The sequence below is a fragment of the Lithobates pipiens genome, unplaced genomic scaffold, assembly GCF_037356315.1.
Source record: "Lithobates pipiens isolate NorthernLeopardFrog02 unplaced genomic scaffold, aLitPip1_a1.2 Scaffold_19, whole genome shotgun sequence".
Taxonomy (NCBI): Eukaryota; Metazoa; Chordata; class Amphibia; order Anura; family Ranidae; genus Lithobates; species Lithobates pipiens.
Genome location: NW_027507764.1, coordinates 100,124,941 through 100,151,813, shown reverse-complemented (window position 1 = coordinate 100,151,813; position 26,873 = coordinate 100,124,941). Strand labels below are relative to the sequence as shown.

At 41.8% G+C, this 26,873-nt stretch overlaps 1 protein-coding gene across 1 annotated transcript in view; it reads right to left on the bottom strand.

The window, feature by feature from the left end:
* The window catches only part of PITRM1 (pitrilysin metallopeptidase 1), an 88,061-nt gene that overhangs the window by 52,747 nt on the left and 8,441 nt on the right, over nt 1-26,873 (bottom strand). Inside the window, exons 2-7 of the mRNA XM_077491110.1 lie at nt 20,442-20,544; nt 14,490-14,596; nt 8,068-8,219; nt 6,761-6,875; nt 6,562-6,658; nt 4,192-4,352 (exon numbers count right to left, since the gene is read on the bottom strand). Of these exons, the coding sequence (XP_077347236.1) occupies nt 4,192-4,352; nt 6,562-6,658; nt 6,761-6,875; nt 8,068-8,219; nt 14,490-14,596; nt 20,442-20,544 (735 nt within the window). The remainder of the gene's footprint in view (nt 1-4,191; nt 4,353-6,561; nt 6,659-6,760; nt 6,876-8,067; nt 8,220-14,489; nt 14,597-20,441; nt 20,545-26,873) is intronic.

Genomic DNA, 26,873 nt, shown 5'->3' with positions numbered 1-26,873 from the left:
GCCTATTTACTTGAATGAGCTACTGCCCCTACAAGGAATGCAGGTAAAGAAGTCTTGGAATTGCTTTCAAGCGGCGGGTCTAACCCATGCCAGACTTGCAAATGGCTTGCACAGGTTCCCGGGCTTACAGAAGAGGGTGGGAATGAAGCCACTGAAGTTTGTTTCCAAGACATTATTAGTGCTGCAGATAAACTCATACTGAAGGCCAGCTTGTACTGGCTACTAACTTCTAGTGAACCCCTTCGTGCCTAAGGGGAAAACAAATCTTAATGCCCAAGAACAATTTTAGAAACTGACATGTGTTCGTAAAACTGTACATATCACAACTACTTTGTGCATCCAGGGGGATTAGACCTTGTTTTTTTCAGAAATCAAATTGGGATTTAATTCGGTGGTACATGGTAATGGATATCTCCTGACTTTTTCATTATGAAAAGAAAAATAACTGGGCCAAAATAGAATAGAAGAAACATCTTTGAAGACTGGGTTCGGCTTTCCTTTACTTTGAAAAGATTATATTAAACATAAATGAGAATTATATAATAATATATACATTTTTTTTATATTTTAACATAAACTTTTCAAAGTAGAGGAAAGCCGAACCCAGTCTTCAATCATTTTTTTTTCATCCCACTGACCAAATATAAGAAAAAGTCCAGGGGATCGCTGCACATAAATTTTCCTTATTGAACCAAAGTTCAAAATAAACATTACATGTAAGATAGATAGTGTTATCTGCTGCAGATGTGCTGAAAAAGGCCCTGACAGCTGAGCTTTGGGGAGTGGGCAGAGGGGTAACAGGTGAAGAATGTTATGGAATAGGGTGGCTGCTGTACTCTCTTGATGTTGGCCTCCTTGGGGTTGTGCCTCCTCACCTTCCATTTCCTCCCCTGCTCTATCTGGCACCCAAGTTGCATTTGTGACCTCATCATCATCTCCATCTCCTCCATCCTCATCATTACCACTGGAAACAACTTGGGGAACATGAATGCCAGTTTGTCTACCAGTCCTCTTTCTAGGCTCATGTTCCAGTTATCCTCAACCTCAGAACCAACATCTGAATCCAGTAATGGCTGGGCATCAAGGTGCAAGTGGTTGATGGTGTGGTCAAATAACTCAGCTAACTCCTCAATGGCTGATGTTGGGGCTATGGCAGGAATAGATGTGGACAAGGAGGCAGGTTTATCCACTCTGGCAACTGCAAGGGACTGCACACTTGTCTCTGCTTATGTGACAGAGGATGAGGAAGGTTTAGTAAGCCAGTCCACCACCTCCTCTGCATGCTGTGGCTGGCAAACTCACTAAAACAGAGGAAATGATGCCCTGCCTGAGGACTGACCATCATGTCCACCTTTGCCAGTGGACACATTTGTTGCTGCCCCCCTTACAGTGCCAAGGGAATGTCTGCCTCTCCTTGTCCTCCAAGACATTGTTGGAGGGAGGGGTCGGTGCTTATAAGCAAATGTAAAGAAGAAGTTGAAATCTGTACGTAGATGCACTTTAATCACTGTAAAGAGGTGTTTGGTGCACTTTAATTTGAGTACCCACACTACACAGACACACTCCACGGATACACTATAATATAATGTGCCAAACGTACAGTGATGCACAGAACTATATGGCGTTAAACTGGCAGGAATGCACACAGAAGTAAATGGCGTTGAGCGGTAACGCAAATAGACAGTGTTCAACCATCACTACACTGACACTATCTGAACTGTCCATACTCTAGCTATACACTAATGTAAAGATTACTGATATGGTCTCACTACACTACAACTATCTGAGCTGTCCCTACTCTAGCTGCACACTATGCAAAGCTGAATGATTGTCCTCCTCACTACACTCACACTATCCCTAGGCTGACACTAAACTAATATTCTACACTGGACAATTGAAGTAAAATAGCTCAGTGTAGCACACTAACTAATAGCACTGAACAGAGCCCTGCGCTCTCTCTCTCCATGCCGAAAATCACACTGAATATGTTGAGTCATGACTCTGACAGTGCTCTGTGCCCCGATTGGCTGAAGCTTTCACTGCTTCAGCCAATCAGGGCTTGCAATACACTGTGGTCAGTTTGGAGGGCCAAACAAACTGTTGAATGACTTGTTTGTTCGCCGAACAGTAAAAAAGTTTGGCCCCAACCAGCATACAGCTTAACCCAACAAAATGGAAGCTCATACTGGGAGCTCAAAGGAGCCGTCTCTCCTCCATGCTCAGCCTTGATTTGCTGCAGGAGATGTTGCAACACAAATGATCATAAATTCAAACCCCTGCCCATGTAGTTGCCAGTTACAGGATTGAGTAACATGGTTTTCACAAGAGATGCAATATTTGCAGAAGTCCAAAAACTATAACGAGGTCAAGTTATGTAACCATTATTGATGAAAGAGGCTCTTTTGCATATTTCTTCAAGAATGTTGTTTTTCTAAAAATGCTGAATATAAAAAAAAAAGTCACACAAGTAAAAATTCTGCCACTCTAACTTGCTGGAGTAAAAATTGGAAACAAGCTGCAATCCTACAGACACTTGTGTTTGTTTCCCCCAATACCATCCATTGATGCCTTTCTGACATTTTTATCCAGCTTTCCTTTTACTGATCAACCTAACATTTTACTCTTCTCTGGCTCAGCTGGTTCCATTTCTTCTCTCTACATATAAAAATACACAAGCAGAGAGGTAAAAATAGTCCTTTTATTTCACACGGCACTACCCATACATAATAGATGACCAGTCATAATAAACACATGGAGGAGAGGAAGTGCAAGAGACATAAATAAACCTATTACAATAGTAGCTGTTGCATCTGGCAGATACATTCTTAGTTGGAACAAGAACTGACACACTTTATAAACTGCCGGACAGATAATCCTTATAATTCTTGTAAACTCCAAACTTTTCAATATCAATGTACACGGAGAATACAATGCAGCCGATAAAATGAGTATAGCAAATTGAATGGAGAAATGGAGAAAGACAAATAGTCTGTACTGCAAGTGCAGTTGCTCTGGATCTGAGCGGGACATTCAAGGAAAATCAAAACAAAAACCAGCATTTCTGCTTGCACTTTGGATTGGATGAGAGAAATCAGCATCTTTTCCTCATTTCAGAGCTTCCTTTCAGATCTAGTGCAACTGCACTTGCATTGCCCAGTATACACTCACCGGCCACTTTATTAGGTCCCCTGTTGAATTGCATGGTAACACAAATTGCCAATCAGCCAAATCACATGGCAGCAACTCATCAATGCATTTAGACACTAGACATGGTGAAGACGACTTGCTGATATTAAAAATGAGCATCAGAATGGGGAAGAAAGGGGATTTAAGTGACTTTAACACATTTTCCAGCACTAATTTTAGTTCACCTGGTAACTCACTTGTGTGCAGGAGTGTTTGTTTTTCAGTTTTTTGAAAATTAAGGAGATCATTGGAAAAAAAAAAATATTCTTACACTGGTGGTCACCCTTTTTAATTTGGTGTCATGCAGCTGGCTCTGCTAAGTGACATTGAACCTGGAAGTAGGCAGGCACATCAGATGGTAGGTCAATCAGCCAAAGCTCAAGGAACCCTGGTTGACAAGGGCTGTTCTAGAAGGTGGACGCAGTTTCGAATAGCCTAAGCGCAAGGGGGCAGGGGTGCTTCTTTTTCCAACTCAGGGATTCTGCTTTTTGATTATTTTTTTTCCTGGCATGTTGGGGTTATATCTTTCACTTGGATGTTATAAGTTGCACTAAGTAGATACAGCTGGATATATATATATATATATATATATATAAAAAAGGAGCGTCTTAATTTCCGGCTGCAAAGCAACAAAATGCGATTTAAAAAAAAAAAGGGGGGGGGGGCGATTCTTTTGTATACCCACTGTATATTTAAAAAAAAAAAAAAAAAAAAAAAAAAAAACACAGATTTCAGCTATGATCTCTTTTTGTCTACGGGACATATACATGGAAGGATGAGTCTAGAAAACATGGCCACCGCCATCAGATGAGTGCACAACAGATTCACACTTTTGGGGTGTATCAGTTTGCTGAAACCTGTTTTCCTTGGACATCTTAAAATGGCATTTTTGGGAAGATGGAAAAGTTCCAACATAAAAGAGAAAAGTCTTGCAGCTGAAAATGAGAAGAGGCAGTAAAGAGGATAAAAATGATGCACCAAGACATCTGCCCTGTGGTACTGTACCTGGCATTGCTTGGGTGATAGTGAGTGGCATGGAAATGTTTTAGTTGCTCCCATGTGAGATCTGGAATGTCTAGCGGATCTCCTCCAGACACAAACGAGTACGTACCACCAGGAAGAAGTTTGTTCTGTACTTGCTGCGAAAATAGTCTTTGATTATCCGACTAAACAAAAACAAAAAAAATAAAAGTTATGAGAAAAACATCAAAGTTACAATTAACAGAAAATCGCAAGGTGCTCCTCAGAAAAAAAGCAAAACATACAAGCAAAGATTCAGGTCAAACACACAACTAAAGGCACAGATGACAATGGGACTACTATTGCTTTCAGCATCACAGAGGGACCAACAAGAAGGAAGGAATACATCAGTTGTGTCAGAACTGGCATCTACAGTTTGTGAAATCTTTCCAAACCTAATAGGATACTATTGGTGGCATGGCGCATTTTGTCCACTGATAAAGTAGGCATTCATTGTTGGGAACACTTTGGCTATCAGGATATTTAACTGTCAAGGTGACAGTATAAGGACTAAGTGTTCGGGCAGATAAAACTCCATGCACACGGGAGCCAGGTTCAGCCCCGATGTCAGCAATCTTAAAAAATTTCTGACAGGTTGAAATGCAGGGCGTCTACACTGTATAGAACAATGCTCTTGTTTAGGGCCGTATGCATGTAGGGAAGTATGCCCTGTGCATAAATAACCTGGTAAGGTTGGTGAATGGCGCACCTATGCCTCCTGGGTGCCGGAAAACACTGGGATATGATGCAGAGGGGCTAAACCACCTGTGTGCATGAAGCCCCAAGAGTACTTAAGCGATAGGTCAGCAGTTCTCAACTCCTGTCCTCAGGACAATTACTCATTCATGCAACAATATACCTATATGAAATTTGCGTCCTTTTTTTCACACAAATAGAGCTTTTTTTGGTGGTATTTAATTACTAGCAGGGTTTTTTTTGTGCTATAAATAAAACAAAAACCATAAACTTTGCGGAAAAAAATGCCTTTGTTTCTCTCATAAAATTTTGCAAATTAGTTATTTTTCTTCATAAGTTTTGGCCAAAATGTATATTGCTACATAACTTTGGTAAGAACTACCCAAATTAGTGTATATTATTTGGTTTTTGTGAAAGTTATAGAGTCTACAAACTATGGTGCCAATCTCTGAAAATCGATCACATCTGATCAGACCTTCAGTACATCAGGTGAATCTCATTTCTTGAGACACTAAGGCCCCTTTCACACAAGGGCGTTTTGCAGCCGCTATAGCGTTAGAAATAGTGCCTGCAATCCACCCTAAAACAGCAGCACCATTGTCTGTAGTGTGAAGGCCCCGAGGGCTTTCACACTGGAGCGGTGCGCTGGCAGGACATCAAGAAAAGTCCTGCCAGCAGCTTCTTTGGAGCGGTGTTTACCGCTCCTCCACCACTGCTCCCCATTGAAACCAATGGGGCAACACTGATACCGCCTGCAAAACACCGCCATTGCGGTGTGTTGCCAGCGGTTTTAACCCTTTCTCGGCTGCTAGCGGGGGGTAAAAGCACCCCGCTAGCGGACGAAATGCGCCGCAAATCCGACGCTATGGTCGGTGTGGTGTGAAAGGGGTCTAACAAGCCAGGACAGTACAAATACCCCCCAAATGACCTCTTTTTAGAAAGTAGACATCACAAGGTATTAAGAAAGTAGCATGGTGAGTTTTCATTCCTACCTATTATATTTTTCGAAGGCCCTGGAGCACCAGGACAATGGAATTACCCACAAAATGACCCCATTTTGGAAAGCAAACACCCCGTTTATTCTATGAGGCACGGGCTGCAGATAGGTACTCGGATACTCTGATGGGCTGGTGACAGGTACTTGGGTACTCCGATGAAACGTGACAGGTTTTTGATGGCTGGTGACAGGTGCTCTTTATTGGAGGGGGGGAGATGCCAATCAGTGTGATTGGTGTCTACTGCAATTTCCTTCTCGCACACGATCGGTGTGCGAGGAGGAGAACCCAGTAACATCTCGCTACCGCTCTATGTTTATATTTAGTGATCAGCTGTGAAAGGATCACAGCCGGCCAATGGCCGTTTACCAGCGTCTGTGACAAGCAGTGTTCCTGGGAACACGCCGCCACCGTCATGCTCGCGCGCATGTGCCGTGCAAAGTGGGGGGCTGTACCATCTGTGATGAAGTCACCGCCGATCACGTGGTAAACAGCCATGCCCAAAGGCTGTTTGCCCCCCACGGTGGCGAGCAGTGTCTCTGTGACACGCCGCCACCGAAGGTACAGAGCTGCGCACACGCGATCATGCCCACGCCCTGTTTAAATGGACAGACGTCATAGGACAGTAAAGTTACACATTATAAAACGTGATAAGATCACTTACAAAAGCCCCCTTCATCTCATTAAAGACGACGCCTTTGAACACTATGGGAGATTTGGGATCAGTGGGGTCTTCATGCTCTAATCTCCATCCTTCTTGCCTGAAAAAAAAAGGAAATTTTTTCATTATATATTTTATTGATCATCATTTAAGTTTATAGATGAAAAGCATAGGATTACTTTGCTATGCAAACACATATTACCAAAAGTCCAGTTCTCTAAGGAATGGAAAAAACACTGCATCCAAATAGACAGACATGAGATTCTGGAAATCCTTGTGGTTTTGGGAAGAAACTGGGTACATGGTGTAATCGCTTGCTGAAAAACAAAATTGGAAATCAATAGAATGATTAGAAGTTACCACTTTGTACTGACTTGTGCTTTCTCTATAAGAATTAATTTTAGCAAGGCAAGTCTCACTTGCTGAGAAATCACAGCAATTTCTAAGGTCACTAAACTTCCAGGGGGTGCACGGGATGCTCTCTCCCTGTCACAGCCATCCTTCATTTTTGGGTTTACTGTGAAAGGATCCCAGGAAGATTGGCAGTAAACAGCCAAACTAATAATTTCTTAACCACTTTAATACAGGGCACTTTCACCCACTTCCTGCCCAGGCCAAATTTTCTGCTTTCATCGCTTTAACATTTTAAATGACAACTGTGCGTCATGCAACACTGTTCCCCACAAATAGAGCTTTATTTTGGTGGTATTTGATTGCCTCTGCGGTTTTTATTTTTTGCGCTATAAAAAAAAAAAAAAAAAAAAGAAGAAGGGGGAGCGACAACTTTGAAAAAACAAACAAACACACCACACTAAATTTTTTCCCCAGTTTAGGCGGATATGTATTCTAGGTATTTTTGGTAAAAATCGCAATAAGCATATACAAGTTGGTATGCACAAAGGTTATATACAAAATAGGTGATAGATTTTTGGTATTTTTTTTTTACTAGTAATAGCGGTGATCTGCGATTTTTATCGTGACTGCGACACATCAGAAACCTTTGACACTATTTTGGGACCAGTGACACTTCTACAGCGATCAGTGCTATAAATATGCACAGATTACTGTATAAATGTCACTAGAAGGGAAGGAGTTAACACCAGGGGGCGTTCAAGGAGTTAACTGTTAACTAGGGAGTGATTCTAACTGTGGGGGGAGGGGACTGACGAGGGGAGGAGACCGATTGGTGTTCCTATATACGAAGAACACACAATCGGTCTCCTCTCCCCTGACAGGACGTGGATTTGTGCATTTGCACACACAGATCCACATTCCTGTCCTGTCACAAGCAATTGCGGGTGCCCGGTGGATATCGCCGCTGGGCAAGCACATGGGCTCCCTACTGATGCGGCCGCTATCCCGCCAGGAAGCCAAGGACGTCATACAATGCCCGCCCAGAGGGACAGAGTGTGCTTGTGGACATCATATGACAATGGGCAGTAGGAAAGTGATTAAATAGACTTTTCACATTATCATTTAAACTGAGTGTTTGTAACGTCCTCTAGTTACCTGTGAAGGCATTCATAAACGTGGCCAGGGACCGATTTTGCATCTTGAAGAACGGGTCACGACATGGATATTTCTTGGAGCCGGCCAGAACGGTGTGTTCCAGGATGTGCGGGACACCGGTGCTGTCCATAGGTGTTGTCCGGAACTGCACACTGAATACATGACACAAGACTTGTGTTGGTTCAGGAAAGGGTTTCAAAGTTCAATATAAAGTCTTTAAATGGTTTGGTTTTTATGCTCATACTGGAAACATCAGACACATTATTTGCAAATAGCAGTATCCTTTACTGGAGCTGCACATGTGTCAAACACAAGGCCCATGGGCTTAATCCGACCCGCCAGGCCATTTTATGTGGCCCTCAGACCTCTCCTGCAGCTCCAGAGAGGCTGGTCTCTGCCGCCCCCCTTCCTTCTAAACAGGTAGCAACAGAGTGGAGGACAGAACTCCTTCTACAGATGCGGCACCGGCAGCAACCCTTAGTCTCCATCTCCCCTGGTCTCAGCATTCAGCAGATTCCGGCAGCTGACTATAGCCCTCCATCAGACTCTGCCCTTTCTGCTTCCCAGCAGCAGCACAAGGTAAGGGGGTTGCACTGTGATGTGAGGGGATGTGGGGTGCTCTGGACATCTGCTTATAAATTATGAGAATACTACAATTCTATGCCAGTTAAAAAAGGAGGGTTGCACATTGCTGGCATCATCCACAAGAAAAACGTTATTGAAGACAGAACACCATGGAAGAACCATGTTTAAACATGCCCCCAGCAGTTTGGGGAAGAATAATCCAGCAGTAGATGTGTACACCAAAGGCAAAGAGATGGGCGCTTCTACACATCTAGCAGATTAACCCTTTTACGGAGGCTGTAGCTACAGTGTAACAGCTGCACATTTTGCGCACATGGAAATATATATATTATATATACACATACACACATACTACATTTTTTAATATCATGAATTTAAAAGACTATGAATTTATTGTCACCCATTATCATCACCTTTAGCACAAAGAAAAGCTCAAGAAAAATACATTCCTTTAAATTCTATGCATGTCTTCACAATTGGCTTTGGTTGTGGTGTTAAAAATCTCTCTTGCTGCATCTTAAAAAACACAAACAAACACACACACACACACACACACACACACACACACCAATAAAATGCATCTGTTACTTTTTGATGCAGTTTTTGAGCGACATGACCTATGAAAACACACCATAAGTAGAGTAAAATCACATGCGTTTTTGGTGCCATCTTTATAAGAAAAATGCCAATGACACCATTTTCGGCCAAGAAAATTTTGGTGCATCTCTATATTCAATCTGTCAAGGAAAGTCAGAATCCAATAGGTAGCTGTGAGAATTTTCTTAGTTCAATGGTTCAAATGCTCACTGTTGTAACCATTAGTAGTAAAAAGGTTGGTGTCCAATGAGCCTCTTCAAAACAGGAAAAAAAAAATAAAAAAAATAAAAAAAACCCACACAAAATGTCAAGGCTTCCTATCACCGCTAATAAAAACCTCAACAGTGCAACACATCACCAGCAGGACTGTGCTAGGGATGTCTACATTAAAGGCTGATGAAAAATGAAAATAAATATTAGTGCGCTAAAAAACTATAAATAATCAAAAAATGTAATTAAGCACAATAATGTGTCTACACTTCACATGGATTTATGGGGTACACCCTTTTCTCATATCCATCCATATCCAATTTTTGATTGATATTGCTGCTGAGTGTTATCTTGGCACTTTCTATGCACAAGAGCAATTTATTACTGATTGAGATCTTTCTGGTTGTTATTCCGACGCATTTATGCACTATAGCGCCTTATCATTGATTGCATGAAGCCCATACACCATACAATATGTGATGTCAATGTATTTTAAGTTTACGTGAATTGATTTTTTTTCCTTTGGTATTTTTTTATGAATTGTGCTCATATAGCGATAGTGATCACATTTTAAGATTATTATTTTTTTGCACATTGGGAACTTTATATATGCAAGTTTTTGCACATAATTATGCACGAGAGCACTTTTTCATGGATATGAGAAAAGGTTGTACCCCATAAATCCATGTGAAGCGTAGACACATTATTGTGTTTAATTCAATTTTTTGTAGTTTTTTAGCGCACTAATATTTATTTTCATTTACATTGTTTATTGAGGGAGCATTATTATTGGTGCCGCTATTTTCTATAATTTAATAAGATTTTTTTTATCTAATTTCAGAGCTTGAGTATTTGCATATTATACATTAAAGGCTGCATTCAGACCTGAGCGGTTTCAAAGTCTTGCGTTTTTACCACGATTTTGTTCAGGTCACCAATGTGAAAAGCAGAAACACGCCTGTAATCTGCCCCAAAGAAGCTCAGGCTTTTTCAGGCGTTTTGCTTCAGGTTACAAAATGCTCAGATGTGAACAGGTGCCATTGAAAATAATGAGATTTTGCTTGTTGGTCGTTTTTATGGCATTTTTTGGGGGTATTTTATGAGCTGAAAAAGTGTGAATGCAGCCTGAAAGAGAAGTATGGTCAAAGCTTTATTGGTCATACTGCTCTTGTGGATTACAGGAGTGCACCTACTTGTGCTTTCCTTTGACTAAAAATCAGCTGGCGGTGGGCTAAAGCCCGTTGTCGGCTAACATCACAGAGCTACTCCAGGCTCTGAAAAGATCTCAGCTATAATGTTGGGATCCACCCGGTTCCCGATCTGCTTCAGAGCACACTGCTGGGAGCCTGTACCAGCCACTGTTGCCCCCTCCACAGCCCATTGCTTTAGTGAGTTCTGGAGGGGCAGAGCAGACAGCTGGTGACCTATGGCTACTGATCTCTGCTCAGAGCAGACTGAGAAATGAGCGATTAGTGGTCATGTGATTGCTCAGTTCTCTCAGGCTTAGAGCCAGCTAGTGACGCTGCAGCATCGGTGGTGGGTATCAATGTTTTGTTTTTTTCAGAAACTCACACTTTTTTTTTTCTGCTTTAAAAAAAATGAAGACAAGTGTCTGTTAGAAATTCTCAATAAAAATGAATAAATAAAATCGCCAAGTCAAAGTATAGTTGAATACATCAAGGGTGACCACACTCTGTTGGAGATTGATCTCAGCCTGGAAAGCATTGCACCAGCGATCAGTGGAACTAATGGTTCATCTGTCTCCTGCATCGCACAGGAAGGCAGCCTTAAGGACCATACACACGATCGGACTTTTTGAAAACAAACATGCAAAATAGCTGTTTTGGAGCAACGTCTGTCCGTGTGTACGCTCCATCGGACAAACTTTTTCGTTTTTCATCTGACTTTTGTTGGCTGTGCGAACAGATAAACTTTCTGGCAACAAAAGTCCGATGGAGCAAAGTCAGATCGTGTGTACAGAAAACCATAGGACTTTTGTACAAAGTACAAACACGCATGCTCAGAACCAATGCAAAAGATCAGACAACAATACAGAAGTTGACCAAAGGTGGCGGTAAAGAGCAGAAAAACCACGTGATTTGGTGAAAGTTGACTGAAAAAGTCCTGCCGTGTGTATGCAATACAAGTTCATGGCCGACGCCCTTTGTACAAAAATCCACAGGAAAGTTTGTACAAAGTCCGATCATGTGTATGAGGCTTTACACCGACAGACTCAAAGAACTACCACAGCGCTATGGTAGTTAATTGAAAAATTACAAGCCGACATCCACAAAGGACCCATAAGTGCCTCTATACCTGTTTTGGATGTGCAGTCATTCATAGAGAGACTAGTTATATGCAAATTACGTCCTTTCCCAGCATCCCCTGATCAAGTCATGTGGTGAGACGTCACACGTAGGGACAGGGAAGGACGCTCTATGCTGATTTGCATTACACGAGCTTGCTGCTCGTTGGATATAAGCTGTTTTAAAGAGACCTCTTTTGTGAGTACCCTATGTTTATTGTTAATAAAATTGGATACATTTTAAAAACCTTCTACACTATGGTTTTGCTCTTTCTGATGAATATGGGCTCTATGGAGACATACTAAAAGGAGGAAAGGGGAGTTGGAGAGAGGAGCCTTAAAGGGACCCGCACCTGTGTTGTGACCATCTCCTTGCCAGAAGGGTTACTATAAAGAAAGTGAAGGAGCAGTGTGGATCCAGAAAGAGGAGCCTTAAATGGACCCTCATTTATACACTCTTGTCTCCTTGCCTTGAGGTAAGGGGCCATTACTTACTTAAGTGTGCGGACACAGTGAAAGGAACACTGGGAAGGGGTTACTGGACTCGTATGCACATTGGTTGTCACAGAAAAGCACGTGCACTTTAAGAGACGTTTTTTCCTCCTTTTTTGAATTTTGGTTTTTACTTTTTTTGCACACTCTGCTCTTTACGAGCTCTGTAGTGCGTTTACCAATTTGCTTTATAGTTTATTTTTATTGTTTATAATGAATTGTTTTTTTGGGCTTTTTTTTATATATTAGACTCCTTTCAGTTTTGTGGTCAGCGCATTGGACTATTTACACTCACCACTGAAGTTTCACATGCACAATTTGTCTCTGGAGTGTGTTCACTTCTGTTCAATTTTCCTTTTTTTTTTAAACATTTGAGATATTTTTTTTTAATATACATAGCTTGCACTTTATGCGATTTCGATTCCGAGTTTGATATACAATATTTCACACTAATACATTCTTTTCTTGATCATCTAACACCACTGTGTGAACACCTCTGCAGTGTTTACAGTCTATCACTGTGCACTTTATATTTATTTTTGGCACTTTATCTATGATATTCCATTATATTTAATATTGTTAATAATATTATTAATAATAATAATAATAATAATAAATTTTATTTATAATGCACTTTCCATCAAAAGACCTCAAAGTGCTACATAATTACAATAAAAACAAACAAACCGCTTAATTTACAAAACATTTGCTAAAAAGAAAAGTCTTCAACCCCTTTTTAAAATTTTCAGTAGACTGAGAAACCCTCAGACTATCAGGCAAAGCATTCCACAGACGTGGGGCAGCAGCACAAAAGGCCCGATCTCCCATGGTTTTCAACCTCGTTTTTGGAACCTCTAACCTCTAACCTTTATTAGGTAATACCAAGTAATATATGATCCAATTAGACAGTTCCTGGTTCTGTTTAGTGCATTGGAATAGCTGCACTTATTTTATGATCACTTGGCACTTTTTCTACGGGGAATTGATGTTATTCTAATATAGATAAACACATATAGTCCATTATTGGAAGTGTTATATGCAGAGGCTGTCTCTGAAGTGTGTTTACCTATGTTTATTTCTTTATTTTTCTTCTTCTCAATTGATATTACATTGGATTTCAATGTGATAGTATCTAACTCTAATACATCCCCGGGAGTTTACATACACACGACACTGCTGGGTCTTAGCTTCTTTGCAGTTGTGTTTATAGATTTTCACAGTGCACTTTATATTTTATTTGTTCTGGCACCTTATTTTACGATATTTTTTCTGCTGATACCCACACTGCAATCGATTACAACATCAGGCCATATAGAATCATCAAGAGTGTATTGTACATTCAAAATATTGTATTTTCCCTGTGTACCATTTGAGCATTTTATTAGATATAGTAGAAGGTGTAATAGCCTCTCTCTTACAATCGAATAAGAATAGCACGACATCAACTTTCCCCATAAGCTTTTTCTATTGGACACGGTTTGGTCCATATCGGTGTATGCAGCTATTCATATAAATAGCCTTTACTAGGAGTAGCGCAGGAATAACCATTTACTATTTTACTGTTTTGGATGTGTAGCCCCCCCCCCCCCCCTTTTCCTGCATACCGTATTCGGTTGGGAGTTGCTGCGGCATTCCAATTGGGCTATCTGCCCTTCCAGTTCTGTTGATGCCCATGAGGTCCTCTGGAGATACCACCTGAGATCCCGGGTCCCTTCAATCATTTGGGAGTTTCAGCAATCTGGATATCCATGTTTTTATGATTTGGTGTCACTGACATCCGGGTCCACCAATCTCGGTAAGAGTATTTATTCTTATCCAGAGAGGATTTACCATCTTGGATGCTTCACATATCAGTCTTACACCCATTTAGCTGAGGAGTATCACCTTATGGTTGTGGACTCTCTTGAGTTTTCCTTTTCAAGATTTGATTTGTGTTATTGGACTCATTACCTTTTCACTTATTTCACCATGCTGGACTTTGTTCATCTTTTATGTGTGCACTTTCACTGCATTATTAGTTTTAGCGCTACATTTATCCACTTTCTCGTTTGAATATTTGTCACATTCTTGTGTAGCAGCTATTTTCACCTTTATTTCTTTTTGATATTCGATAATAGTTTGCGCAGTATCATCCCTTACTTCTGAATACATTGAAGTCACATTTTATATACTCCAAAATGTAAAGTATTACAGTATATGTCAGCGGTAGATAACGATATTTGAAGTGATGTACCTGAATAGGTTGTCGGAATCCTCCCTGGCGAGGTGTAAATATTTCGCTCCTGTCCCTTCATGGCTGAGTTTTACTGCGGTTATATTAAAATCAGGAACGGTTGTGACCTGCAACATAATGACAAACTCTTAATAAAAGGTTTGCATAACAATTAATATAAATAGTTGTAACCATAACCACAACAGTGTAAAACACACAATAAAAGCCTTTCATCCAAAGTGTATTCAATACCAGACCTAGGTAGGTGTATACAGCTAGAACCACAGCATGGCAATTACAACAAAACCATTTAATTATATGCAAATCTTGCAAAATAAGGGGTCATGGGAAAAAAAAAAAAAAAAAAAGCAAAATACTGAAAAAGACCACAGAACTGCTGGATGTTGCAGGTCGATCTCAGGTAGGTACTGTGGTGTGTACGTGGAATTAGGAGAGATAGGGGCCCCAAAGTGTTTAAAAGGTTTATTCCCCTTTAACCACTTCAATACCGGGCACTTTCACCCCCTTCCTGCCCAGGTCAATTTTTAGCGCTCTCACACTTTTAATGACAAATTGCACGGCCATGCAACACTGTACCCAAATTAATTTTTTTAACACACAAATAGAGCTTTCTTTTTGTGGTATTTAATCAACGCTGGGTTTTTATTTTTTGCTAGAAAACGCAACTAAAAAGACCACCAAAAATTTTAGTTTGTCAGTAAATTTTGTAAATAAGTAATTATTCTCCTTCAATGATGTGCGCTGATGAGGAGGCACCGATATGCCACACTGATGATCAGTGCCCAAATTACCTGTACAGGTCTCCCCTGCGAGGAGATGCCGCTGATCAGCTCTTCTCACACTGTCAGTGTGAGATGAGGAGAGCCAATAAAACGGTACTTCCGTGTTTACATGTGATCAGCTGTGATTAGACACAGCCGATCACATGGGTAAAGAGCCACGTCATCAGCTCTTTACCGAGATCTGGGTCGTGACGTGTCCTAGGGACACAGCGTGACCGCAATTGTTGCGTGCCCCCGCAGGTGCGCGAGAGCAGCGACACTGGAGCGACGTCATCCCAGAATGAGAGGGAATCCCACTCGCCATCATTTTACTATACGGTGAGTGGGAGGTGGTTAAACAACATTCAATCACAGAGATATGACCTGCCACCAAAATGTAAACCAAGAGTGGAAACTGCCACCATTCTATGTGCCGCTGAAGAGAAGTGAAATAAAATGTATGTAATAAATATGAACATGTAGTTATTAATTCCTGGCCGATATGGTGCTGGCAGACTTGAGTATCAATTCAAGAATATACACTGATCATCCATAGCATTAGGACCACTGACAGGTAAAGTAAATAACATTGATTTTCCAATGACAATGGGAGGGACATAGGGATTAGGCAGCAAGTGAATATGTTGTCCTTGAATTTGATGTGTTAAAAGTAGAACAAAAAATGGGCTAGTGTAAGGATTTGAGCGGCTTTGACAAGGGCCAAATTGTAATGGCCAGAGCAACGCCAAAACTGTAGCTCTTGTGGGATGTTCCCAGTCAGCTCTTAACAGAACCTACAAAAAGTGGTCCAAGGAAGGAAACCCACAACAGAGTCATCGATGCACATGGGGATCAAAGGCTGGCCCGTGTAGTCGGATCCGATAGAAGAGCTACTGTATTTCAAACTGATTAAAACATTAATTCTGGTTTCGATACAAAGATGCCAGAATACACAGCGCATTGCAGTTAGTTGAGTATAGGGGTGGTGTGGCCACCAAACAGGGTGCCCATGCTGACCCATGTCCACAGCCAAAAGGTGACTACAAAATGGGCACATGAACATCAAAACTCAACAACAGCGCAATGGAAGAAGGTGGCCTTGCCCAAAAGTCACATTCTCTTTTATATCATGTGAATGTCCTGATGGAAAGGAAAGGTTTTTTTGTATTGTAAGAAACAAGATATTCCGGAAACTCCGTTCATGCCTGGCACCCAAACCAGAATATAACCTATGAAGAAAGCACATATAAAGTGATACATGGTGGTGCATCTTTAGAGAGTGCCCAGTGACTACAGATGTTTTATCAGGAAAGAAAAAAAAAAAAATTAATATTTTTACTGGCACAAGAAAAAAATAATAAAAAGGAAAGGTGATAGATTATAAAACTGCATATTAGCTTAGACACATTAACCACATGCCATCCGGGGGGCACTGTATTAAAACGGCTGGACAGCTCAGTCCTGAGTGCAGGAGGGAGTAATAAATCATTCTTCCGCTCTTGCCACTCCTTATGACTGCTGTGTAATTCAGACACAGCAAATCACAGATCTGGATCTAGGACGGATAAAATGTACAGTGTTCCATGATAATTGTTAGTCAAAGTATCACAGTGCCGAAAACTAGCCTGAACAGGAAGGGGGGGGTTTAACATTTTGTTTTTTAAGTGGTTAAAAGAGCTAAGGGGGTCTTAAGCCCCCTCCTCCCTTCTGCACAATTCCCTCACCCCTATGAAATCCTACAGTCATGGCCAAAATTGTTGGTACCCTAGAAATTTTTCCAGAAAATCAAGTATTTCTCACAGAAAGGTATTGCAGTAACACGTTTTGCTAACCACACGTTTATTCCCTTTGTGTGTATTGGAACAAAACAAAACACAAAACAAAACAAAGAGGGGGGGGGGGAAGCTAATTGGACATAATGTCACACAAAATTCCAAAAATGGACTGCTCAAAATTCTTGGCACCCTTTCAAAATTGTGGATAGTTCACATTATTTCAAGCATGAGATGCTCCTTTAAAACTCACCTGGGGAAAGTAACAGGTGTGGGCAATATAAAAATCTCACCTGAAAGCAGATATAAAAAAAAAAAGAAGTTCACTTATGCCATGTACACGTGACCAGACTTTTCGATGGACTAGGTCCGACGGTCTTCCCGACGGACTTTCGGCTGAGGTCAGATGGACTTTCTGAACGAAACGGACTTGGCCACACAAGACCGGACTAAGCCCTTGTACACACGGTCGGACATTCCGACAACCAAATCCGTCAGATTTTGTCCAACGGATTTTGTCCGAAACTGTTGCATACACAGTCGGACAAAGTTGTCAGAAAATCCGATCGTACTTAACATGATGACGTTAGGACGGGACTATGTTCATGCTAGTAGCCAATAGCTTTGGTGTAGGAATTTGATCTGAGCATGTGTGGCACTTTGTCCGATCGGAATTCTCTACACATGATCGGAGTATGTCCGATCGGAGGAGTTTGTCGGAAAATATTTCCAGCAAGTTGGAAAATTCGGTCCGACAGATATTCCGACGGAAACAGTCCGATGCATACCACACACAGTCGGAATATCCGACAAACCGCTCCGATTGGACACATTCCGACGGAATCTCCGACCGTGTGTACAAGGGCTTAGTCTGTTTGAAAGTCGATTAGTTTTGAACGTGATGACGTAAACGGGACTAAACAAGGAAGTTCAATAGCCAGTAGCCAATATCTGTCCTTGCATCATATTTGGTCCGTCGGACTAGCACACAGACGAATGGTTTTCCCTGATTTTTAGTCCGTTGGACTTGAGTCCATCAGATAGATTTGAAACATGTTTTATTTCTAGGTCCGTCTGATTTTTGGGAACAAAAAGTCCGCTTGTGCCCACACACGATCGAATTGTCCGACGGATTTCAGTCCACCGGACCAAGTCTGCCGGAAAGTCCGGTCGTGTGTAATCGGCATTAATCTTTGCATTGTGTGTCTGTATGTGCCACACTAAGCATGGACAACAGAAAGAGGAGAAGAGAACTGCCTGAGGACTTGAGAACCAAAATTGTGGAAAAATATCAACAATCTCAAGATTACAAGTCCATCTCCAGATATCTAGATTTGCCTTTGTCCACAGTGCGCAACATAATCAAGAAGTTTGCAACCCATGGCACTGTAGCTAATCTCTCTGGGCGTGGACAGAAGAGAAAAATTGATGAAAAGTTGCAACGCAGGATAGTCCGGATGGTGGATAATCAGCCCCAAACAAGTTCCAAAGAAATTGAAGCTGTCTTTCAGGCTCAGAGAGGATCAGTGTCAGCGAAATATCTGTTGACATTTAAATGAAATGAAACGCTATAGCAGGAGACCCAGGAGGACCCCACTGCTGACACAGACATAAAAAAGCAAGACTACAGTTTGCCAAAATGTACTTGAGTAAGCCAAAATCCTTTTGGGACAGATGAGACCAAGATAGAGCTTTTTGGTAAAGCACATCATTCTACTGTTTACCGAAAATGGAATGAGGCCTACAAAGAAAAGAACACAGTACCTATAGTGAAATATGGTGGAGGTTCAATGATGTTTTGGGGTTGTTTCGCTGCCTCTGGCACTGGATGCCTTGAATGTGTGCAAGGTATCAAATCTGAGGATTACCAAAGGATTTTGGGTCGCACTGTAGAGCCCAGTGTCAGAAAGTTGGGTTTGTGTCTGAGATCTTGGGTCTTCCAGCAGGACAATGACCCCAAACATACATCAAAAAGCACCCAGAAATGGATGGCAACAAAGCACTGGAGAGTTATAAAGTGGCCAGCAATGAGTCCAGATCTAAATCCCATTGAACACCTGTGGAGAGATCTTAAAATTGTTGTTGGGAAAAGGTGCCCTTCCAATAAGGAGAGACCTGGAGCAGTTTGCAAGTGGTCCAAAATTCCGGGTGAGAGGTGTAAAAATGTATTGATGGTTATAGGAAGCGACCGATTTCAGCTATTTTTTCCAAAGGGTGTGCAACCAAATATTAAGTTAAGGGTGCCAAGAATGTTGACCAGCCCATTGTTGGAGTTGTGTGACATTATGTCAAATTTGATTTTTTTTTCCTCCCTTTTTTTGTTTTGTTCCAATACACACAAAGGGAATAAACGTGTATAGCAAAACATGTGTTACTGCAATACCTTTCTGTGAGAAATACTTGATTTTCTGGAAAAATTTCTGGGGTGCCAAAAATGTTGCCCATGACTGTATACGATTTTTTTTTTTTTGATACGGACACAGCTCTCTTCTATTCTTGACCAAGGGGTTTATAATTCCACCTACTGGAGTAGAAATTCTGGATGGGCCCTCTGCACACTGCTATACACCCTTTCCAGCAAACTATGCAATGAAAAACAGGGATTTTAGTTCACAAATATGGCAATACATGCTTAAGATGGCCAACTTTGTCATAGTAATCCCTCTTATGGCAATGCAGAGAAGGACTGGCCGTAGAGAGGGATTTCTTTGATGCAGTTGGTCACATCCCTTTAGCACCTGATAGATTATGTACAAGCTTATGGGATTTGAGCACAGGTATTTCTTTTCTCACCTACACGAGTAGGACACTAAGCAAAAGAATAATTCAGCACCGCCTATGGGCAGTCCTAGAGGGTATAAACCTCCTCTGCATTATAGGCAAATAAGTTAGTAACAAAGAAGTAAACAATTAACAACCAGAGCAGGTGGGTTCTGTGTCTGTCAATGAACTCAGAGAAAGGGATTTTACGGCGAGTGACAAAATAAAATAGAAATCCTGTTTTCTCTTGCATTCATAGACAGACATAGCACTTTTTTTTTTTATTCTTGACCATAGGGACGTCCCTAAGCAGTGTCTCAATGAGGAGTAGGCATACCAAAAAACATGGCTATTGAAGGGGTTTATACCAGCTAGCACTGCCCATAGGCGGCACAGATTTTCTATGCTGCCTAGTGTCCTATGCCTGTAGATGGCGCTATGAACCCTATGGTAAAGAACAAAAGAGAGCTGTGTCTATCAATGAACATAAGAAAAATATATTTTACAGAAATGACATCAATAAAATGAATTCTAATTGCCTGCCCGGGGATACTGAAGTTTGCATTCAGTATTATCCTTGCCTCCATAACAGAGAAGGCCGCACACAATACCAATGTGATCCAAACATGTTGCGCCGCATGTTAATGCCACGGCATTACCTCATTCACTGTGAATCCATGAATAACTTGGCCAGGTTTATAATTCAGTGCTCTCTCGGTTGCAGAGCTTGCTTTCCACCTCCATGAATTCGCAACTAAAGCTCTGCAAAAGAAAAAAACAATCATGCATTGCAAGGTAGTGGTTGTCAATTTGTAGAATGCATTAAATATTTGGACAGCAGGAATAAACTCCAACAGTTTACACATACTACATATGAAACATCAGGAACAAGGTGAAAGCAAGCAGTGAGCTACCATGTTTTCCCAAAAATAAGCCCGGCTTATATTGTCTTTGGTAACAAGACACAGTAGGGCTCATTTTTGGGGTAGGCCTTCTCACGCCATGTTCTGTCTTCTCTTCCATACTGTCAGGATTCCCCTGTGTAAAAGTGCTTGTAAAATGCTAGAATCCACTCCATTACAGTATCACACAAGGCAAACTGTACATTTCCACAATCCAATAATGCCACATACCTTCTTATAGTGCCCTTGCAAAATTCCGTGACCCACCAGAGCTCTGCAGAGGGTGGCCCCGAGATCCCCTGCCGACAGCTTGGAGAAGAGGAGAGCAGTCTCTGCGCACTTCTGTGACCCGCCACAGCTCTGCAAAGGGAGAGCCCCCCCCCCCCCGACACAGCTTGGAGAAGGGGAGATCAGCTTAGCACTTCCATGGCCCACCGGACCTCTCCTCCCTGCTCGGAGCACTGCAGGGGGGGCCCTGAAATCCCCCACTGACTGCTGAGAGGAGAGCAGCAGCTGAGCGCTGCTATAACAAAAGTACTTGGCACAATTAGATCACACAAACACACACAATCTACACTATACACTACAGAGTGAATTACAGCACTCTACCGGCACTTTAAACTAGGGCTTATTTTCAGGATAGGGCTTATATTGCAGCCCCGAAAATCACAGTAGGTCTTATTTTTAGGGAAACACAGTAGTAAACACTGCAACTGTGCTAAAAATCACATAAAATAGTTTGTTCTCTGTAGTCCCTGCATGCAGTCCCCTGTGTAGTTTGTTCAAAGCATGGTAGGAAGACACAGAGTATTTGAGGCCTGTAAAATAATTTTTTAAATAATCAACATCTCTATACTTACCTGCTCTGTGCCCTGCCGGCGCTCCTGGCTCCTCCTGTGTTCAGTGCCACCACAGGAAGCCACTTCCTTTAGGGCCACTCGTGCATGCTCCTTCCCGAGCCCCGCTTCTGTGTCAATTGACAGACAGCGGGACTTGCCCCTGCACCCTCATCACTGGCTTTGATTGGCAGCAATGGAAGCCAATGGCTCCCGCTGCCCCAGCAAAGCAAGCAAGACCCATGAATAAAAAAAATTAAAAAAATTTAAATTTCCATTTATTTATTTATTTTTAAAGAATTTTAAGCACTTTATTTTTTGGTGGCAACACCACTTTAATCACCACTGGGTTTTATTTATTTTTTACAACATAAGTGAAAAAAGGGCGAAAATTTTGGGGAAAAACAAACAAAAATTGCAAATAAGTCATTTTTGTTCATAAATTTGGGCCTAAATTTATACCACTACATCTCTTTGGTAAAAAATAATGCAAATTAGTGGATATTATTTAGTCTCTGTGAAAGTTATAGAGTCTACAAACTATGGTGCAAATCATTGAAAATTGATCACATCTGATGCACTGGTGGCCTATCTCATTTTTGAGGCTCTGAAATGTCAGGAAAGTACAAATGACCCCTTTTTGAAAAGTAGAAAGTCAAAAAGGTATTTAGTAAGAGGCATGGCGAGTTTTTTGAAGTTGTCATTTTTTCCCACAATTCTTGGGAAAATTAAGAATTTTTATATTTTTTCACAAAATTGTCATAAGTTATTTCTCACACACAGCATATGCATACTTCCAATTACACCCCAAAATACATTCTGCTACTCCTCCCGAGTATGGCGATACCACATGTGTGGGACTTTTACACAGCCTGGCCACATAGAGGCCCAACATGCAGGGAGCACCTTCAGGGGTTCTAGGATCATAAATTATACCTCTAAATTCCTAACGACCCATTACATTTGTGAAGGCCCTGGAGCACCAGGACAGTGGAATGGCTTTCCAAAAAGGGGTTATTTTGTGGGTAAACACCCCAACGTCTATTCTATGAGGCATAATGACAGGTAATCGGGTACTCAGGTGGGTGGGCTGTGACAGGCACTTTGATAGCTAGTAACGGGTACATGTACATGATCGGTGTGTGAGGAGGAGAACCCAGTAACATCTCGTTACCGCGGTTTGACATTCTGTGACCGGCTGTGATTGGACACAGCCGGTCATTGGCTCTTTACTGCAATCGGGGTTGGGCTGTGTCAGAGTGACAAGCCTTGTCCCCAATCGCCGTTCTGCATGCGCCGTAGGAGCGTGCACGAGCATCATGCATGTAGACAGTACATGTGACCAGCTGTGATTGGACACAGCCAGTCATGTGGTAAAGAGCCATTTTTATTGGCCCTTTACACAGATCTGGGATGGGCTGTGTCCTAGGAACACACTTCATCCACGATCGACGCACTGCGGGCCCCGGGGGACATCATATCACGCCCGCCCCGGGTGGTAGATCCCATCTGCGGATGTCATATGACTAAAGCCAAGTATTGAAGTGGTTAAATCATACTTACCTTGGTGGATGCTGCATCTGTCCCCCACCACCTCCATGGCTGCGAAACCAGAGATCAAACACTGCCGATTGCTTGGGTCTCCGAGATCAGGTTACTGTATCACTGACTCTCTGCTCTACACTCCCCCCCCCCCTTTTTTGTGCTGGAGCACTGGGCTATGGAAGGGATGGGAGCAACCAACTCAAGCTCTCAGCAGTTCAGCCGGTTTCTGGTCCAGGCACGTGGGTGGATCTTGACCATAGGGTCACGATCTTTCCCGAGTCTGGACCAGCTCTGTAGTGAACAAGGTCCACAAGGCTGAAACGCGTTTACATCTGCTGTCTGCTCCTGCGTCTTTATGGAGAATCAATACATTTTGAAGATTTGAAAGAGCAAGCAAGGAGTTGCACACCATCTTTTCTCACCAGCTGTGTGATGTCAGCCCGTTGTCTGCTGAACGGGTCACAGGAGTGCAGAACAAACTGCACTCCTGTGATCCACAGAAGAAGTACAGCCACATGAGCTTTGGCTGTTCTCTTTTGAAGGGTTAGTTCACCTTTACCAAAAGAACTGCCAATCAGGTAAGGAGCTTCTGTAGTTTAAAAGAAACTGTGTAGCTTTGACCAAAGAAGAATATTGCCAAGCCTTGGTGGCAAGATTTCCAGATCTTACTGTTCACCTGCACCATCACAGGAGTGACTTTCTTCTCCGATTCAGACCCCTTTATGTGCGCTTTCTTTCCCCTGACGCAGTAGCACTGAACTCAGTGTTTGTGACCTCGCTCCTGGGATGGAGGAGGTCATCAGTAAGAGCTGGGAATTTCTTAGCAATAAGGCAGGACAGCATGATGTCACCTCGGGGGGTTTCAGGAAGGGTTTAGGAGGTACGTGAATGGCCTACACCTATAGCAAGGGCATTATTCAATTTTGCTAAAAACTACCAGTTTACTGGTGAAAGTGAACTATGTCTTTAACTCTATGAAAAATAGAACGCTTTCTGAAAAAAAAAAAGGAAAACCCACAGTGCACGTCCTAGAATCTCATAGCTGTATATCTGCTGTGTGAAATCAAAGGCACTGTTGCCTCTGACTGCTAGTTTACAAGATTAGGCGTGAGATTCATTGTTGTTCTGCATCATTCATTCTGTGGATCTTTGTTTCATGCGGATTCTTGATCATTACCACTAGGGCTACAACTAACGATTATATACATAATCGATTAGTTGGCCGATTATTGTTTTGACTAATCGAATAATCGGTTAATAACCTAAAAAAAAAAAAAATGTTTGCTGCAATTTGCATGTTTACATATTTTTTTGGCCAATTTGTTGTTGGGCAGATTAAAAAACACAAATTGCCACAAAAATGCATTATTACATGCTTTTCTGCAGCTTCTCCATTTAAGTATATTGAACCAAAAAAACAAAATAGCACAGTTTTGCGTTAAAAAAAAGTCCTTGTCTTTTCCAAATACGCAGCAGCTGAAAAAATCATGGATACGAACGTGTCCCATAGGAAACCATGTAAATGAACTGTAGTGTGTTTCTGCAAAAAAGCACCAAAAAAACACAGCGGTGTGACCCAGACCTGAGATGTTTAGTAACATAACGGGGTTAAAAAACTAAAATTAGTACAAAAAGAGCAAATAATCGCTACTGTAAGGGGTTAATTTTTTACTATGGGACAGTGAAAGTAATATTTACAGTAGCAATTTGCTCTTTTTGTACTATAAAGGGCTAATTTTTATTTTTTTCTAACCCCCATTATGTTAGTGGCCGATTATTCGATTATGAAAATAGTAATCGATTAATTTCATAATCGATTAAATCGATTAGTTGTTTCAGCCCTAATTACCACACCAGTCATCGGGGGGGGGGGGGGGGGGGGGTCAGCTCGGACACGAGAAAGCAAAGTCCTGCTCCTTTACCAAGATATCCCCCACCACACCAAGACCTCTTCCACCACAGAGTGCAGAATAAAGGCATTGGAAAGTCGGTACTGGGGAGAAGAGCAGCTGTTGGGAGCCCACAGAAAATACCACCAACTAGTGCGTTCGCCCTCTGCTTGCTTTTTGTGTATTAAGTTAATTGTCTTTAGGCTTCCTGCTAGGTCTTTTTGCCAGGAGCTGGTAGAAAAATTCATTTTGGTGCATAATCTCATTCTATTGGGTAGAGTAGTCTATTTTTCCACTAGACTGAATTTTCAAGCATATTTGCAAGTGTATGCTGGTTTATGTGAATACGCAAGTTATGCCAGTAAGCTCCTCTCTGAAAGGCGGTTTGGGACATTTTTTATTGCCCCGGAACACTGCTCTAAACTATAAAAATTCTAAAACACGGACACATTGGCTAAAATACAGCTGTTCAGAGCCATAAATAAAAAATATGCCCATAAAAGTTTTTTTCTTCTTTATTTTTGACCGTGTGCATTAGAACTTATAGTGCCCCATGCACACTATACGCTAGGGGAAAAAAAAAAAAATTAAATAATCGCTGAAAAAAAAGCTGGACAATAAATGCTAATAATAATAATAATAATAATAATAATAATAATAATAATAATAATGGTATTTTGCCAGCATTTAGGAGTGGTAGCATTTTTGTTAAGGAGTGGACGGTTGCTGGTATAGGGGTACATAGTACCCCTACTCATTCACCATAAAAAAAAAAAAAAAAAAAAGAAGAAGTGGGGAGTAGTGTAGTGTAAATACAAGAGACCATTTTGACAGGTCCTTTATTTAAAGCGGGAGTCCGCCGGGACTCCACGTTTTTTTTTTTTTTTTAAAAGCCAGCAGCTACAAATACTGCAGCTGCTGACTTTTAAATAGTGACACTTACCTGTCCAGCGCGCCCGCGATGTCGGCACCCGAAGCCGATCGCTCGCTCGTCTATCGGGTCCTGCCGCCGCCATCTTGGGTATGGGAATCAGGAAATGGAGCCTTTCGGCTTCATTTCCCGGTTCCCTACTGCGCATGCGCAAGCCGCGCGGCGCAATCCGGACGGTCCCCGCTGCCTCTGGGAGCCGTGTGTTTCCCAGCAGGCAGCGGGGCACTTGCTGAAGGGGGCGGGCGCTTGCGGAAAGGGGCGTAACGTACGCCCCTTTCCGCAGAGAGCTAGCCCGGAAGTGGGTGCAGTTACCTGGATTATCCAGGTAACTGCACCCCCCTCCCCCCTGAAAGGTGCCGATTGTGGCGCCGGAGGGGGGGGGGGATTCCGATGAGCGGAGGTCCATTTTAGGGTGGACCTCCGCTTTAAAAAATAAATAAATTGTCCCCCGGTGTAGATCCAGCTATACACTAGTAGAGGATGCCGGTAGGCAGCTGGGTAAAGAAAAAATAAATAAAAAAAATAAAAAAAAAAGCTGGAAACCGGTACTTAGTAGCAGTTAACATTTCATATTTTTTCTGCTAAAAAAAATGCTCCAAAACCGTTTTTTTCTGCTCCTAGCCGCTGAAGCACTGTAGACACATAGAACACTATTTAGCTTCTAGGAGCAGAAAAAATAAAATGCTAATAACAGCCGCTAGGACCTTAAAAATCCCTAGTGTGCTCAGAGCCTCAGAGCACAATATATAGTCTGGATTACCTACAAGCTTACAACACCTTCTATATCTCCTTTTGCCAAAAACTATTGTTATCTAACAATCACAGGCCGCAGGTAAAAAAAAAAAAAAAAAAAAAATTCCACACTCGCACAATTTCACACAGATGGATTTTTTTTCTTTTGGAGATAAAATCCCTCACACATAGCTCCTGCCTGCGGGGAATGCCTCCAAAACTTGGCTTTAGTGAACAGAGGAGATTAACTGAGCGG